General features: G+C 40.3%; 1 protein-coding gene across 3 annotated transcripts in view; it reads left to right on the top strand.

Annotated features, from left to right (window-relative positions):
- The window catches only part of osbpl5 (oxysterol binding protein-like 5), a 54,776-nt gene that overhangs the window by 14,343 nt on the left and 21,975 nt on the right, over nucleotides 1–18,458 (top strand). For 2 of the 3 annotated variants that reach the window (XM_079247808.1, XM_079247809.1), the window contains 7 exons: nucleotides 12,717–12,872; nucleotides 13,095–13,168; nucleotides 14,341–14,421; nucleotides 14,705–14,806; nucleotides 14,984–15,187; nucleotides 16,187–16,271; nucleotides 16,401–16,563. In XM_079247808.1, the coding sequence (XP_079103934.1) occupies nucleotides 12,737–12,872; nucleotides 13,095–13,168; nucleotides 14,341–14,421; nucleotides 14,705–14,806; nucleotides 14,984–15,187; nucleotides 16,187–16,271; nucleotides 16,401–16,563 (845 nt within the window). In that variant the 5' untranslated portion in view covers nucleotides 12,717–12,736. The remainder of the gene's footprint in view (nucleotides 1–12,716; nucleotides 12,873–13,094; nucleotides 13,169–14,340; nucleotides 14,422–14,704; nucleotides 14,807–14,983; nucleotides 15,188–16,186; nucleotides 16,272–16,400; nucleotides 16,564–18,458) is intronic. The other variant, XM_079247810.1, reaches the window with a different exon arrangement.

Here is an 18,458-nt window from a genome sequence, read left to right as displayed (position 1 = left end):
TGCTGATGTACATTGTCCCTGTCCAAAAAAAAAAAAAAGAAAAGCTTATCAAGAAGACAGAATTTTTAACGTATGCCCTGCATTTCACACACAGGTTACTGTCCTCTGCTTTCAAAGCCACCTATATGCAGACTACTTAATGTACTACAATATGAAGAGAATAATAATAGGAAATGGGATAGTTTGTGTATTGTGGCTGACTGGGTAGATGGTAGGGGTGGGAAATTAAATAGAAAAAATGGAATATCAGGACATTTTGCTTCACAATTTTAAAATCGTTTTTTTTTTTTTTAAATAAATGCAAATAATCTATGATAAATTTTTTTTGTAATTTTTATTGTTTCTATTGATCTTTTTACTTGTCTTCTTGGGCGTTGTAGCAGCAGAAGGATGGTCTGGCTACTGTTTTGTTTTTTCCTAATTGAAATCTGCATATCCAGTATTGCAACCATTTAATTTCTTAACTATATTTTAATTTAAAACAAAATAAACAAAAAGGCTGCAGTTGCGTGTGTTGAATGTCTTTATTGTCATTGCATGATTACAACGAAATTGAAAATGTGCAAACCGTCATAAGGTGCAAAAAAAGTATATCAAGAGTATAAAAGGTATAAAAACAGAGGTAAAATAAATATAAACATATAAAATTACAAACATATAAAAATGTAAAAAGTAGTGGTAATAAAGAGAAGAGTGAAAGAACATTCAGGACATTCCCCTCATTCAGCCACCCAGATATTGCATCTGGTGGAGTTTGCACCGTAATGGTATCAACTACCAAATAAGAAGAATTGCAGAAGGCATAGAGATTGATAGGCTTTCTGAATTAGTGAACTGATGGCCTGTATTCTGTCACTCAGTGCTTGCCCGGAGCTAGTTCATTAAAGACTGGTCAATTCAATCAGATCCTGATGTTGCGGTGATCTACAAAAAGTTAAATCTAAATTGGCCGTCTGGCAGAATGAATAGAGGGTAATTAGTAACGGCAGTTAGCATCTGCTGTGTTGTAGCTCTAAATTCACAGATGATAGAGTGTACAACACTGTCTTGTTCACCAAACCAAGGTGGAATACAATGAAATAACACAGAGAGGGCCAGATTTGGATCCAGTGGCTATTTATTGACTTCTCCATGATCTAAAACCTCCAATCATCTTGATGCACAAGCATATTGAGAGCAAAAATACACCTCTGTGTTGTGAATGCAGATTTTATTCAGAAAAGGTCTCCAGTTTAGTGGTAGAGTCTGAGGGAAATGAAAAGTGAAACTGTCTGCAAGGTGGAAACTACATTTAACATTTACTGGCAATTTTCCTTTATGTGAAAGCAAACTGAACTATTACTGATTTAAGAAAAGTCTTTATATCCACTGCAGTGCTAAGTGTACTTAATTCTCTGTGTAATTACCCTTCTGGGATTAATAAATTATTTTCCCCTTAATATTTGATTTGATTTAATTTATGATCACTGCTCTCAAGGTGACCCTTAGTTCCCATCCGTGTAAAGGCTAGAGCTTCTGCAGCTAACCGCGGTATAAGTGTTCGATTGAGGAACAAAGAGTGCAGGTTTCATGGAGGGTCATCTATTATATTTTCTTGTAAACTCTTACGCAACAGTCCTGTTACAGACGTGTGCAGAATTTGGGCCCGCTTTCAGCTGTCTCTCTTTTTAAAATTCTAATTCAGGGAAATATACTTTACAAGGTTAGATGTATGAATTCCCTCATGCAAACGGCAGCAGTGATTAGAATTTATAGCAGTCACTGAGAGCAAAGATTGACACAGGTTCAGCTTCTGGCATATCAGCTGCTTCTGCTCCAGGCTTAACCGCCCATAACTCCCCCACAACTGGTAATGTGAGTTATTCAGCAATTATGCATAGCACATTTCTTTTAATAGTTTGCTGAGCAAAGAGGTATATGTCGTCAGTTCTCTCCTCTTACCCGAATTGCACAGGTTTACCGCTTGCTTTTCTAAGCAGAATTGCAGCAGGATAACACTGTTGAATGTCCAGTATTGTGGCAGCAAACAGCAGTCTGTGTTGCATTGACTTGATTTAGCATGCATCAGGATCGCATGTGGTGGTTTAAAATACAGAAATGCTGTTTCATAGCATTGTTTTCCACTATTCTGCCAAAAGTTTTCCTTGGAATAAGCTTTTCATTCATTGAAGTGTTGGAACGGCCGACTTGACCTAGTTAGGCGTGTAAGTAGAACAGTTGCAACTCATTCATTAGATCTATGGCAAAAAGACTTTTGTAAACTGCTGGATATTTTTTCATGACTGTCAAGTGACTGTTTGGACAACAGGCAGAGCTGGCACTCTCAGTAGATGATCCAATGATCGCTCATTAAATGTTTATGGATCTTCAGGTAAAACTTGCGAATGTTGTTGTTGTTCATACTGGATGTAAGAACAACCAGCAGTCTGACTTGTATGTGTTTGGTAATGCAAGTTTTGTCTTGTAAGAGTTGTAGTTTATAGAACGAACTTTTGCCACTTGTGCTGCTTTGCGAGGCTTTATCTCAAAAAGACTTTATACTGTTTTGCTTTAGACTCAACTTGGGTGCTTTTGAAGTTTGACTTAACATTTTTTTCTTGAAGCTAGCAGAATGTGTGTGATGGATATTTTGCCTGAAGCAGTTACATGGAAAAACTTGACACCACAAAGTGTTTTAAAGCTTTGTCAGTGTGGAGATGGCCACAGAGTATGTTAGAGATGCTTCAATATCTGGTTTCCTAGAGTATACTGGTGATAAGGGGGTACAGACCAAGCGGTAACCTCCGGTGGTAAAAAGTGAAGCCTATGCGGAAGTGCATAAACCTGCAGTTCCCCCTTCATCCACTAGGGGCTCCAAAACAGAACAAATCCCCATAGACTCCCATGTTAAAAAGACCAACTTCACAGCAGAAAAAAAAATCTTTACAGCCTAGTTCAAAAATCCATTTTAGGTTTAATAGGTCAGGTTTACCTTCATGACAACTGTGGGGGGAGTGAATTTTTTAAATCTCGAAATTCTGCATATTTAGTGGCGTATCCTTTTGATTGACAGGTATCCAATCTCCTGCTTCAAGTAAGAAAAAACATACAACAACTGTGTTCCGCCTTACCTCTGTTAGCTGGTTAGCTCCTGTTAGCTCTGGGTTAGCTCTGTAAGCTCTTAGCTACAGGCAGCTCGGAGTTCACTCGATGTCAATCATCCACCATGACGCTCACAGCCCCCCTCTAAGCTCCACCTCTTTGCCCATATTTGTATTTTCCGGGTGACACAACACAGATGCCCCTGCAAAGATGGCGACGGTAGGAACCGCCCACCGAGCTTCAATTCAGCTCTTCAAAATCCTATGGAGGCTCCGCCCATCTTTTAAATACAGTCTATGGTACAGACCTTATGATGTGGGGACATGCTAACGTAGACTGAGACTGTTGTGGATCAGTGTGTTAAATCTGTTTTTTTTTTGTTTAAATTCCTTTTCTCTTCATCAAACTTGATCATCTTGTTGGATTTCATTTATTAAATGTTCTTTACATTTATTTTTCATTCTTTGAGGTTTTCAAAGCACATGGAAATTTTACTCTTTATTTCACACACACACACACACACACACACTAATAATGAACAGGCTGCTTTGCTAAAGGCTGTTGGTTCAGCAACCTGCTCTGCTCTCTCGGCCACAGTCACGGAATGGAAATACAAACACAGCAACTCTAACCATCCTTGTGTGCTCTAAAAGTGCCGGTGTGGGAGTGTGACAGCTTCATCTCTGACTCATTTCCCACCAGGAACTTTGGCTTTTCGTTTTTTTTCTCCTGAACCTTTTCTCCAGTTTGTTCATTGATAAAATTGTGGACCTTCATAGCGAGACGTTTGTTGAAGCGAGATACCTTTTGTAGGTATTTCACAGATTTTTTTTTTCTTACTTCTTTTAGGTAAAATCAGTAGTTCTCAGTATTTTTCCATCATGTTTTTCCTGGTGGAATAAACATTCATGCCCGCCCGCCCCCCCAGTTTGTCAAAGTCTGAATTAAATTGATATTCCGATGTAAAGAAGCAGAGAAAAAATTAATATCCTGAAATTTTCTAAAAGCTCAAAATAAAATGACCTTAACATACATAAACATAAAACACCATTGAGTCATTTGAGGTGCTTTGTTAATTCATTCTGAGGAGTCTGTACTTTCCCTCCCCCAGGGTTTGATTTCTGTTTTAGCATCTATAATAAAGTAATTCTTTCTGCACCTTGTCATCCGTTGGCTCCTGATATATTTTCAGTCAAGACAGCCAGCATCCATGTCCCTGCTGGTGGGCATCCTTCCAGCACTCAACACTTAAAAGTCCGTTCAGCAGACACAGAAGAGGCTTCACCAAACACTCTCCCCTTGAGGGAAACGCTTTGCCCACAAAGCAACCTGTGCTGTCTTAATCACAAGCAAACAGGCTTGTTTTCTGTTCCCCTTTTCAGTGTCAGCTCCACAACTTATTGTTGCTTTTCTCCAACTGAAGGATTTCAGCTCCATAGAAATGTCTTTTTATTATCTAACAGGACATTTAGGTTGCTGCAGAATCCTGAGATAAGAAGAATGAATCCAATTTGCATATATTATATAATTCAAAGTGCAGTGGGGTAAAAAAAAAAAAAAAAAGCTGATACATTGCTTTTTCATAGTTTTGTCTTCTCTGCTTGGAGAATGGAAATGTGGGAGTGACATCCTGAGCTAAAGACGTCTGTGTGAAATTTTAAGTCTTAGGTGAGCATTTGTGCCTAAATAAGCTTTTTATTTATTCTGTGACACACGACTAAGACCCACTGCGCTTCACCCTTTATGTAAACATGTAAACTTGTGTCAGTTCTCATTGTCCTGCTAAACTCTCTAACTGACACATAGTTGAAACTGGGATGGGCTTTTTAAATACCTTATAACTCATTAAGTTTATTACTGTTGATCCCTTCTTCATCCCTGATACCCTTGTGAAGCGGTGCCTTGTTGGGAAAGAGGTTTGTCAGGTATCTCTCTCTGTCAGACTTCCCAATAACTCAGATCAGATGTATCAATTATTTTGCATGATGGGTGTTTTTATTTTATTTTTTGTGAATATTATTTTTAGTGTGTAATAATCATAGACTGTATATAAAGAGATGGATGGAGACTCTGTGATGTCACCCATAGGTTTCTGAAGAGCTGAATTAAAGCTCTATTGGTGGTTCATACCGTCGCCATGTTGGTAGCGTCATGCGTGTCGTCTCGCCCGGAAAATACAAATATGGGCAAAGAGGTGGAGCTGAGAGGGGAGCTGTGAGCGTCATGGTGGATGATTGACATCGAGTGAACTCCGAGCTTTCTGTAGCTAAAAGCTAACAGAGCTAACCCGGAGATAACGGGAGCTAACCAGCTAATGGAGGTAAGCGGGCTAAAGCTAAGTCACGTTATTAACCGGCTAAAAACTGTGGTTGTTCTACGTTCTTCTGACTTGAAGCCAGATATCGGTACCTGTCAATCAAAAGTACCCGCCCCTAAATATGCCGAACTTTGAGATTACTTAATTACTTTTAAATGGACGAGTTAGAAAAAAATTCCCTCCCCCCACAGTTGTCATGAAGGTAAACCTGACCTATAAACCGAAAATGGATTTTTGAACCAGGCTGTAAACATGTTTATTTCTGCTGTGAAGTTGGCCTTTTTAACATGGGAGTCTATGGGGATTTGCCACTTGCTTTTAACCGCCGAAGGTTGCCGCTTCGTAACAATAAACATTATGTGAAGCATGACACACCTTAGCAGTTCTTCTTAGAAATCAACCATAAAGTTGCCATGGTAACAAAGTTCAGATATTCTCTTATGGAGGTTGTAAGCATTCAGTTGTTTGTTGGATGCGACAAAGATCCAGAATCTGTTTTATGAAAACTTTTTGAATAAATACAAATGGAAAGTGAAAGGTGGAGAGTTAAACCGACTACACCGGATGGTTCGGCAGAAACTTGACGGTAACTCCGATTATAAAAGCATACAGATGCAGTTTTTTAACTCTGACGTTTTTTGTCTACTTTCCTACGTTACTAATGCCGCTTTTAGTTCTCATTTGGTTCCTTCACAGCATTACTGTCACTTTGGGTTTAATCCCAGTTGTTATACTAAAACCTTTAAACGATTAACCCAGTTAAATAGCTTGTATCTAAGGAATGAAAGTATGTGTATATTTGATATGATGCAATACGATACATGGTCTCCTTGGGGTAAATAGATAGTTAGATACTTAATTCATAACCATGAAAGAAATTCATACCACCCGCAGCCCACAATTTAACACATATCTATCTAATCTAGTCTATCTGTCCGTCTAAATGTCTATACATCTATCTGTGTGTGTGTGTATATATATATATGAATATATGAATAACACAAAATAATGTTGTAATTAAATTAGTAAAAGTAGGATATCAATATTTAAGAAGTCAGTTGCACAGACTAATGGCTAGGATCTTGGAACCTTTCTGTCTATATTCGCTCTCAGTTAATATATATATTAACTTATCAATATTTACTGTACATTGAGAAGAACACCTGAGGGCTTTATGAGTAAATCTACATGCTGATGTAGTGTTGGCAGTATTCAGTTTTCTTTCTTGTCTTTTAAAGTTTATTCTACTGACATAGAAAATGCCATTGATAGTATAAAGGTATATTGATTAGTGTAGGCATTCATAGAGATGCTACAGTACAACAGAAAAAGGAAAACAAGGAAGGATGTGTCTGAAGTCAAAGTCATGGCTGCAGCAGCATGTTGAAGTGCTTTACTGAGGGACGCTACTCTGCAGGGTTTTGTTGTTTCTCTGCATCAACACCTGATTTAAATCAAGTCACTCACAGTGACCTGCTCATTTCAGTCAGGTGTGTTAGAACAGGGAAACAACAAAAGTCTTTGGGATAGCGACCCTGGAGGACTGGAGTTGTTTTAAATAGTCAGTAGTCTTGAGACTCTGTGTTTAAATGTGTGCATGTTCACTTGTCTGTAACTAAATGTTAATGTAAACAAAAGGGTTGTGTCTGGTACCACAGCAGGGCCATCTCAGTCCGACCAGGCTGTATCAGACCGAGTAAAACACACAGCAGCCTCTAGCCCTGGCTGCTGTGTGTTAACACACACACCCAGATGGCTATTTTTGTCCACCAGGTCAAACATGGCTGCTGTGTGTGTCTCGGGACCTGCTCTATTATACAAATTTAGTTTATTTAAGCAATAGGGAACACATCAGAATTGCTATCTCAGTTGACTGTATAGATTATTTTAGGATAAAAACCCCTCATTGTTAATTTTACAAGCAAAATATGGTCGCTGAGTTTCACCTTAAACTTCGTTCCTCCTTGCACAAAGAAGAAGGTAGCGGTCCTGCTGCTGGGTGGTTGCCGTCCCACGGCCTCCTCTACATCCCCTGATGTACTGGCCTGTCTCTTGGTAGCGCCTCCATGCTCTGGACTCTACGCTGACAGACACAGCAAACCTTCTTGCCACAGCTTGCATTGATGTACCATCCTGGATGAGCTGCACTACCTGAGCCACTTGTGTGGATTGTAGACTCCGTCTCATGCTACCACTAGAGTGAAAGCACCGCCAGCATTCAAAAGTGACCAAAACATCATCCAGAAAGCATCGGAACTGAGAAGTGGTCTGTGGTCACCACCTGCAGAACCACTCCTTTATTGGGTGTGTCTTGCCATCTGGCTCTAATTTCCTCCTGTTGTCTATTCCATTTGCACAACAGCATCTGGAATTAGTTGTAAATCAGAGTTGCTTCCTAAGTGGACAGTTCCATTTCACAGAAGTATGGTCGACTTAGAGTTACATTGTGTTGTTGAAGTGTTCTCTTTATGTTTTTGAGCAGTGTATGTATTTTCTTACACAGTGTTTTGTGTTTGTGATTGTGTTTTGATGTAGCTGGGTCAAATTTTAGATGCATTATACATCCTATCCTGAAATGGACTCTGAGCTCCTTGTACTAGGCTGACGGGTCTCATTTACAGGCTATAATTGGCTCCTTTTTTCCTTTTCCCAATGCAAAAACCTCACACAAACTGTGTACCAAAGGAGGCTGTGTCTCCTGCTTGTCTAACCTTAAACACAAGTAACAGCGCTGTTCAGGAAATTATTTTTGCACCTTTAAAAAGTCTATCAAACTTTTTAACAGCTGAAGTACATGAACAAAAGCATAATAAGTTACAATTGTTGGTGTTGCATGAATATCAGGGTATAAGCTGCTGGATAGAAAAATGTAGAGATGTGGGTGCAGGGATGATTTACCGTCTGAACAACCAGAGAGCTTAAGAGCAAAGGAGGTTCCCTGTTTTTAATGAGGTCAAATGGGAAGCTGGACTGGAGGGCATTTTCTCCACAAGTTTCTCAGAATATACCAGCACCCCCGCAAGACTTGGAATGGAACAAGTAAACCACACATCCTCCCACAGTGTATACCAAAATTAGACCATGTGTCTTGTTTTGAAATGGTTTTGAACTGCAGACATGCTTGTTTCGTCTTGCATTGGGTCAGACATAGTTTGATTTCTTCTTTGCTTTTGTTTAGTTTGAGATTTACAGACTTACTGATTTCTAAAGTGTCAGCAAATAATTGCATGATTGGTTTAGTCTGAAGAACACGTGCCTGGACTTTTGGATATCTATCCATTCTGCTACAGTGCCCTGATGTATGTTTTTTCTAAGCATCATGTCTCCTGCAACATGCTGCTTTAGTGTTCATTGTACTACACTTGCAATACCCCCATTGGTGTGTATCTGGGTCATGTGGCCATCCATTATGCCTGGAGACGAGGCGTTAATATAGCAGGGAACACTAAAAGGGGGATAGATGAAAGGATGAGAGAGTGTCTGGACTTAATCTGTGCAATCATATTAAGAACAGCTGGCTTGATTCTGGGGGGTCTGTGCAAGGATTTCATATGCAAGTCCACTTAGAAACACTGTGAATGTTTTTCCCGTATAAGTAAGCCATAAGTACCACGGACTACGCCAGTTGTAAAGCCATTAAGGTTTTTGTAAATGAGAGAAGCTGGTTTTATGTGAAACACAACACCGTTGCTTTCCTATTTATATCAGGCACACTGTTTCTGGCACAGAAAAACCACCGGCCAGGTCAGTGAGGAAAAGTTCAGGTCATCTTGCTTGATAATATAGCACTCCCGGAGGAAGAAGGTGTAGTTTACGTTGCATTATTAGTTACTGTCTTCTTGTTTTTTCCATTGAAACTTAAATGTGTGCAGTTCTGCAGAGGCAAGTTTGGCAACTTTCAGTCTCTGCTGCAGGCGTATCAACATACGAGAATATTACCAACATACAGGCTAGAACATGTCACCTTCCAACCCTCCCCTTCCCTAAATGTCCCAGGTGGTGTAATGATTACTAAAAGCCAACAGACTCCATGCGACAGCAAGTCTAGTGTTTAGCGTCAACAAGGTAACGGTAGGTAAGGCACTTGTCTTGTTGTTTTGCTCTCTAGGTTAGTTTTCACCCGTCCTTTTTTTTTTTTATATATATAGTTTTAATGTTAATGAATGACACAGGAATGTTTGTAACACAGTTCTTTGCTTCTGTTACTTCAATGTTGTGTTTTCCACAAGGTGCTCATATACCACAGGGTAAATATTAGCCCAAGCACCTGCATAGTTTAGCTTTGCTGGGTGGAGTTCATGTTTGCCAAGCATGGCAAGCTGAATTCTGCACAGTGAGTTGTTGGAGTTAAGTTTTAGTTTTCATGTGAGTATAACTAAAAAAAAAAAAAAAAAAAAAAAAAATCAGGCAAAAGCTGCTGCAGTTTTTCTTTGGTCCCTTTCCAAGGACCGAATTCCTTCCTTGTTGTCCTTTCAGTCACTCATACGAGTCATGCAGCTGGTACTCATCTCGCCCCCTTGTGCTGCCAGTTTTTCTGCCTTTACTTTTTTTGACACCTTTTCACATTTTATACGTTTATCTTTTAATTCTTGAATACAAATTAAAGCACTTTCTAAAACAACCATTTTGACGTGATTTTATTTAGCTTTCAATAAGTTTTAATGCAAAATTTTGCTGCTTTACGGAAATATTGCTGTTAAGGACCGAAAGCCTAAATGGAAAGTTGCAAAAGCGTTTGGTGATTACAGGGAGTGTCTTGTTTTTACTATTTTTTTCCTTTAATCTGTCATAGAGGTAACTTGATAAACCAGTGATAAAATTTCAGTTGACATTGTGCTTACATCCGGATTTGGCTTTGGCCTTGTGAATCTTTCATTTATTAAATCTGATTAATATTCGCTGTCTAATTACAGTAAGTGCACTCTAAAGAGTACATTCTCAGTAAACATTAATATGTTATAAAGTTTCAACAGATATTCCTGTATTATTAGATTTGTTTTGATTATATTGATGCTCCCAGTGAATTAGTTCCCTGGTTTTGTTGTTTTGTTTTTTTTTACTTTTAACCTTTTGAGTTTCTCATTAAATTCAACATTGTGAAAGTCTCCCTGCAAACAGGATCTGAAAATGTGAATCTATTCACTCCACCATAAAAGAAATGCTGCTGTGATTGCACAGTTGCGCAGTCGGACATTCACACAAGGCTTTATGCAGCCGACACACAGTATTTTTTCTCCTCATCTCTAAAGCAGTAAGGATGTAACTGTGTTTTCTGTCTGCATTTACTGCTTTGCTGCCTGTTTTGGGAGAAGATTGGCTGATTGGAGAAGAGCATTTTATCTCTCCGTTGGCACTTCATCATGTGTGATCCTCCCCTCAGTCTGCAGTAGCACTGCAGACACAGTCATTTGTGCCTATCCACACACACTCATATTTTTTACACTTACATCATTCAGCAGACACATGTCCTGTCCTCCATATAAATTTTTAAGTGACAGATGCACATTAAGCATACAGGGATGCCACAGCCATGCTCAGGCTAAGCTGCATAATGTGCTCATATTCTCAGTCTTTTTTCCTGCTAATCTGGCCCTGCAACTGTGGGAATGAGCTGGGATTGGTTTATCATGTCAGTCTACATGTGTTCCCACTTCTTGACCTCACTTCTGGCTTGTACTGTAAGTGGTATTAATCCCCTGTGCAGCTTGGCAGTGCATTGTGTTTACTGCTGTGTGATGTTAATGCTTCAACCTCTTTCCCATGCAGCATGCACCCTGCACAGGGTTCAGCTCTATAGTACACATTCACATATGCACTGCAGCAGAAGAGAGCTATTTATAGCCTTGCTCCACAAGGACAAAAATGGGTCTATTTAGATTTATCTTTTCTTTCTCTCTCTCTTCCTCAGAATAATAACCATTTACTAAAACCTCTTTAAAATGACAAAAAAAGAAAGCTAAGGGAGGGGGAGACTTGAAGTGAATAGAATAAAAGACTAAAAAGGGTGTCAGGATGTTGAGAGAATGAGTCACCGAGGCAGCGCAGACAACGGAGGGAAGCAGGGAGTGGTGTAATGAGAATGAGCATGCTTTGTATTTGTTTTTTTAAAAATATATATTCACATGAAGGGACTTGTAGAGTGCACTTTAGCTGTTAAAATTTCCACAGCACTCCGTGTTTCAACCTTCGTTCAAGCGTCATTAGCAGAACCAGAATGTATTAGTTAACCTCAGAGTAATCCAAGAGTTAAATGATGAATCAGTCTGTGAAGACACTGTGAATGAGATGTATGCAACACGCCGTTCTCGGATGTTGTAATTGAGGACTTGTAGGTGAAGTTGCTTGGCAGGCTGCGGGTCTGAGGGTCTCCTGTACGACTTATGGAGTGAGTGAAAATGAACTGTATTGATCTGAGTGGAGAACAGCATCTCCGTCCAGACATACACAGGTGGTAGCAGCTTTACTCCATTAACTTCACTGTTTTACAATCAGCTCTCATTTGCTATGATAAGCTCTCCCCCCCATTAAAACGAGTATAATTATCTGCCTGCAAACGACTGTGACTCCAGGCAGGGGTTGATAGAGTCCTATAAATAGTTGGCTACTTGTCAATATTTAACAAGCTATGTGGAGAAAATAGCCTTGCATACACCAGTTGTGTACGTGTACATGTGTGTTTGTTATGGTCTCCTTCATGTGAACATGGTGGTCTAAGAATACAAGAACAGCATGGAGCTGCAGGGCCACAGCTTGATCCTGTGCACATCTGGAACATCTGCATTGTGCTCTAGTGTGTTCCTAAATGTACAGCTCATTAGTAGTTGCTTTTTCCTAGATATGAGCAGAATGAGTGAAAAAGGCTGAGAGTCTGAAGCAGTTAAACAAAAGAGGGGCTGTGATTGCAGCGTTTAGTCATTTCGGACAGTGGATCTCTGTGGAAAGACTCGCTGAACTCGACTTGGTGCCTCCATCTGTCAAGTCGTCTGACAGTGTGCGGTCTGAACTGCTTGTCACTGCCATGCACAGTACCGTTATGTGGCAGACTGACATGTCCTTGTACAGTAGCGCTTTGTTGATGTAGGAGAAGAAAGAAGGCGTGGAGGTTCAGACGCATGTACACATAGACAACAAGCCAGTATGTTTAAAGGCTCCCTTGGTGATTCAATGGGAGAGAAAAAGAGACTGCAGAGACTGGATGTGAAACTTAGATGGACAGGTGTATGCAGACATTGTTTAAATCCACATTTTCTTTTGTTTTTGCTTTATTTTCTACATCTTATGCTCCTCTTTTTTTTCCATTTTGTCTTTCTTCTAACAGAGGACAAAGAAGTTGTCAGGATGAAGGAGGAGACTTTGTTCCATCGGAGGCTTTCTCTGTGCCCCAGCACCACGTCTCCACCTAAAATTGACCCCCGCACCCTGACCCGGAACCTCTCTTATGGAGGAGACAACGACCTCTACAACCTCAGTCCAGGTAAAAGCCCAAGACACAACGCTGATGGATGAAAAGTGATGAAGATGCTGCTGGCGGGCTCCTTTTGTGTGTGAAAATATGGCATGAAGCTGCTGTAATGTTCTGATTCCATACAAACCTGCTTTTTAGCTGCTTTGGCGGCTCCATGCTTTAACTGTCTGTCAGCAGGTTGTTTCACGGAGCGCGTTTGTATGTGACTTGTGTGTTGTGGGTTCCCACCAGGCAAAGAGACAGACAGCAACGGTCTCTCCATGCTGAGTAATGAACTTAGTCCTGTCCAATCACCAGGCAGTAAGGTAAGAACACAGTTCCTGATTGGGCAGTGCCTCAACAGCGCACTTTAAATGACTCTTTTGGTGAGCTCACACTGATCCCTTCAGAATTTTATTTTCTTCTTGTTTGCCTTCATTACAAGTGTGAAAAATCTTTAGCTTTTAAATATTGAGTTCTTGTTTTTAGAGAAAGTAAAGTCGTTTCAGGGCATTTTTAAACAAGTGGAATTAGACTCTTTATCACAGAGAGGATGTATTACCTGTGTATATGGCACCAGGTATGAAAAAGGAGAAATGACAGCACCAAAATGGGTTTTACATGTCAAAGCCATGGTGGGAACCATGTCTTGGATCCACAAGCCTGTTAAATGGCAATGCTAGATCTCTTCGGTCTTGGCACTGCTTACGTTGCATCAGTCTGATCAATCTGTCTCCATTCTTAAGAAATACAAATTATCATGATAAGTAAATGTTGCCATTGGCAACCAGGTGATTTCATCCTGTTTGTCTCTTCTCTCCATGTTGCTTTGCATCACACAGTCTCACAGTATTGCCTTATTCAGAATAGTATCTCATATGCAGCTGAATATCCTGCTTTTTGCTGTTTCCTCCGTCCCAAAGGCTCTTATGGACTATTAGAGACTGAAACAGCTTTACTCATGCATGCTGCCTCTAACACTGGGATGCAGTTGTGTCATATACTTTTGAGAATGGAAAAGATGTGTAAAAATCTGGAATAGATGTGTGTAAATGGTGGGTTCACCATATAATATTGTGGATAATGCTGGTTTAGTGGACTGAAACAAGCGGCTGTGTAGTTATAGTGCATATTATGGGGAAATCTCTATTTATTGTTTAATGGAGACTATAAGATGCTTCCTTCTCTTTGTGATCCTGACTCAGGAAGTCATAAAACCAGAACTGAATGTCTGCTTTAGATTCCCTCTGAACTAAAGAGGCACCTGCCTACTTCTCACAAATACAATGAATTGTTTTCAGCTTATGCAGACCTAAATATGTGGCTGTGTGTCACCAAAATCATCAGTGATTAACTAGCTTTTCTTCTTTGGTTTCTGTCCAGTAGAACCTTCTAGACACTTCTAGTTATTTTACAGTAATTTGTTTCTGTAAAGTGATCAAATAAAGCCCCGACAGTAGCTATGACAGTTACCAGTCTTTCCCTTTCTTCTTCCTAGTCCGAGTCCAGGATGTTTAATGGTGTTGAGAAGGACTGCCCCTCCCCCACCGAAAAGCTCGCCCGAAAGGAGTCTCTCAAGGTAGAGGTCACTTCCTTGTTTTGGAAAACTGTAAATAATCCTAAGTGTTATTACGCAACATTTCATTCCAGCGTAAAGTGGGCCAAATGCTGAGAAACGTGCTGGGAACCCTTTGAAATGTGTTCATGTTGATGACAAGTCTCTAGTGATTACTACAGTTTATTTGACTCTGCCTCCACCTAGTGTCTGCTCCTTTACAATGAGACTGATGACTCTTCTGTGTGTGTGTGTGTGTGTGTGTGTGTGTGTGTGTGTGTGTGTGTGTGTGTTTTTTGTTTTACAGCTCCAAAAGCAGAATTACAGACAAGAGAAGAAACGGGCAGCTAAGGAGCTGTCCAGTGCGCTGAAGGATCCCAGTGTTGTCATTATGTCCAACTGGCTAAAGGTGTGAGGATGTTAGATGTGTTTATTGAACCTGCAGAATTATGTTTGCTTTTGTGTTGTTTGCGTAATCTTCTTATACTTGACACTCTTATAATTGTACTTTTTAGATTTTTTTTTATCATCCTTTCAATGCTGTGGTGTTTCTAAACTTCCCGTCTCGACTCTACTCGTCCTTTAGATCCGTGGCTCTTTGAAAAGTTGGACCAAGCTGTGGTGCGCCCTGAGGCCTGGAGTGCTGTTGATCTATAAGACCCCCAAAACGGATCACTGGGTGGGGACCATTCTGCTTAGTGCGTGCAAGCTGATTGAGAGGCCGTCGAAAAAGGACGGGTTCTGCTTCAAGCTCTACCACCCACTAGAGAAATCTATCTGGGCTGTCAAGGTTTGACTTGTTTGTTAGCTCACTGCCACTGTAATTATAAAGTTAAGTGTTAAGAGGGACTGCAGTGGTCACTCACTCACTTTGAGCTTAATAACTCAACACCAGAATATATTGTAAAATTGTGGTTTTTCTTAGCAAACCACAGTATTTGTGGAATTTAGATAATTTGTGCTTCAGTAAACAATAAAACACTCAGAGGCACAAATGCGGTGAAGGGTTTTCACCTGTTTTAAGGCATTTAAAGGGATACTGGGTAACTTTTAACCCAAACTTTAGTCTAATGTGACTAATAATAGATGATTTATGTGGTCAGTATGAAGTGTTTGATGCATGTTGGTGCACCGAAGGGGTTGCCCTCAGAAATTGTAACTTGGCAGGAGTAGATCTGTCTCTTGTGGGATCATGTTACCTGGAGCGCTTTGCTTTACTGCTCCTTGTCTACAAACACAGAGGGCTCTGTGTCTGAAAGAACAGTGTGGATGTAAAACCACTCTCTGTTTGCCTCTTTGTTATTAGATTACTAAGTTAGCTCTTTGCCTTTTATGCAAACGTAGCAAAATGTGATGCATATTTTTTTTGCATCTTTCAGCCAGCGTTTATTCATTTAATTTTGCAACAGTGCCATGTGGCCTGTAGAAAGGTTCATGTTTAGCACCCCCTAGTGGCCAAAAGTTACACGCTATTCCTTTCAACAGTAAAATGTTTTAAGAATAACCATTTTTTAGAAATGTTTATTTCACTGGCAACACATGAAAACTGGTCTTTGGTTAGATTGAATTTCTGCTGGCTTTATGGAGCATATTGACACTCAGCATCATCAGAAGCTGGTTAATCGTATTAAAATTAATTTCATCACCAACAGTTTTAATTCTTTAAAGGTTGATTATCCCGCTCTGTGCTACATTAAGCGTGTTACTCTCAGGAGAGCCATTTGTTTCTGCCGGTACAACCTGGATGCACAACATGACGTGTGAGTCTCTGTTTGAACCATATGCTCAGGGTCCCAAAGGAGAGAATGTTGGTTCCATAACGCAGCCGTTGCCCAGCAACTACCTGATCTTCAGAGCCGCCTCAGATGGCGATGGTGAGGCTTATGTGCGGCTTATGTGCAGTTATTTCACTCGGACATTGACATTCTTACATGTTCTTTGGCACTTTATGATCAGACTCTATGAAAGGCAGATTTTGATGCTTCCCTCTCTCTTTTCATCAGGCCGCTGTTGGATGGATGCCCTGGAGCTGGCTCTAAGCTGCTCCAGTCTCTACAAGCTGACGGCCAAACCAGGGAAGGAGGGAGATATCAGCATGTCCTCAGAGTCCTCACACATACTCCACCTGCTGCACTCTTCTCCCCTCACTGATACAGAGCTGCTACAGTAAGTAAGAAGCATAAACACTTCACAACAGGAAAGCTATATGCATCATGTACATGCTCATTTAGCTTCCTAGTGGATGAGTGTTTCCTGTCAAACTCCAAGTTGCTGCACTTTCTAATTCATGATCAGAACTGGTGCTGTTTAAAACACGCATGCATTAGTCAGAAACCACCACAAAAACAGATAAAACACAGGTTTGCTGCATTCTTTTTATGTAGTGTGACACACTTGGTAAGGTTTCCATGTTCGTTGTGTCTGATTTGATGCAATGCAGAGCCAGAACATGTGACTTGTGAGCATGTTGAAAGTGTCACATAAGGCTGGGCAATATATCGAATATACTCGAGATATCGTGGCTAGTCCCCTGTGGGATATAGAAAATGTCTATATTTGTCATATTCGAGTAGCCCTGTTGTCACGCAGGTGTTTTTAGCTGTGGGCGGGGTTTTCTCCCTCCTCCTCGACTCTCTGCACCGCTTTGCACAGAGAGTTAAAGCAAGCGCACCTAGTTACGTACATAACGTGAGCTACGTGCTACATCATGAGAGGCAGCGTGTAGCAGCTTTTCTAGCAGAGAACTCCGGTAGCAGTAGCAGCGTGAGTTACAAAAAATGGAGGAAGAATTTATTCCAAAGAAAAATAGTACAGGATCCATCATCTGGCGGTGGTTTGGATACCGGAGAGAGGATGTTGACCAAACTGTCGTATGCAAAGTATGTTGCAAAACTGTCGCTACAAAAGGTAGTAGTACCACAAATTTAAAATGACATGTTTCTGCCACTGCTTTAACTGTTCAATAAATACGGTTTTGATCAGTTTGCTTCGTTACAATTTCATCCTTTTGGCATGAATGATTAAAATCAGCATATCTTAATGCAGTATGAGCAATTATGTTTTAATGTAGACACAAAATCATCTTACTGATGTGATTGTATGCACCAAAGCATTAATTCAAGGCTAAGGTAAATATCGAGATATATATTGTATATTGTGACATGCCATAAAAATATCGGGATATTACTAAAAGATCACATCGCCCAGCCCTAGGGTCACACCACTGTTCTCCATGAAGTTTATACTGATAAAACTATGACAGGGTGATTCTGTTCTTTTGGAAACATTTCACACCAGTATGTTGTATTCATTTGTCTGACGGTGGTTTCACAAATTCAGCCCATAAAGCGCTGGGTTTACCGAGTGCTGAATAAAAAGCCACGAGCTGCTTCATGAGAAGCTGATTGTAATTCCAGGCTACTGTCCACCATTTCACCAGGTCACACCGTTTCTGTAGCATACAGATCAATAAGCTCATGTGGAACAGCTCATCATTAACTCTGCTCTTTTTGCTCATGTCGGTCTGTATTTAAATCTCTTGTTTACAAACTACGATGCACACAGCCAGAGTATTGTCATAGCTGTCCTCTTTTGAACAGACTTAAGTGTGTTTTATGTTTTCATATAAAAAATGATCTGAATGGTCCGTGCACGCTTGTGCTGAATGCAAATGTAAACTATATGCACAAGGAAACATTCTGGCTTGCAAGTTTAATATGTGTACAGATGTGAAAATAGTAAATAGCCATTTTTAGATCACATTGTACTGCATTTTAAACTGCTCATTTTTGGTGCAATTCCAGTAAAGCTAAAATGAAACGGCTTCAGGTGGCATTTCATGATGCTTTTAGAACAGGGGTAGGCAACTCCGGTCCTCGAGTGCCACCGCCCTGCAAATGTTAGGAGTTTCTCTGCTCAAACACACCTGGCACACATCAGACCTAATTAGCAGACTTGTGCAGAGCTTGACATCAACCTCTGCACAAGTCTGCTAATTAGCCATTGATTTGGATCAGGTGTGTTGCAGCAGGGAAACTCCTAACATTTGCAGGACTGTGGCA

This window comes from Telmatherina bonti (assembly GCF_933228915.1).
Source record: "Telmatherina bonti genome assembly, chromosome: 2".
Classification (NCBI taxonomy): Eukaryota; Metazoa; Chordata; class Actinopteri; order Atheriniformes; family Telmatherinidae; genus Telmatherina; species Telmatherina bonti.
The sequence above is the reverse complement of the archived record's forward strand: the minus strand, read 5'-3'. Positions and strand labels throughout refer to the sequence as shown.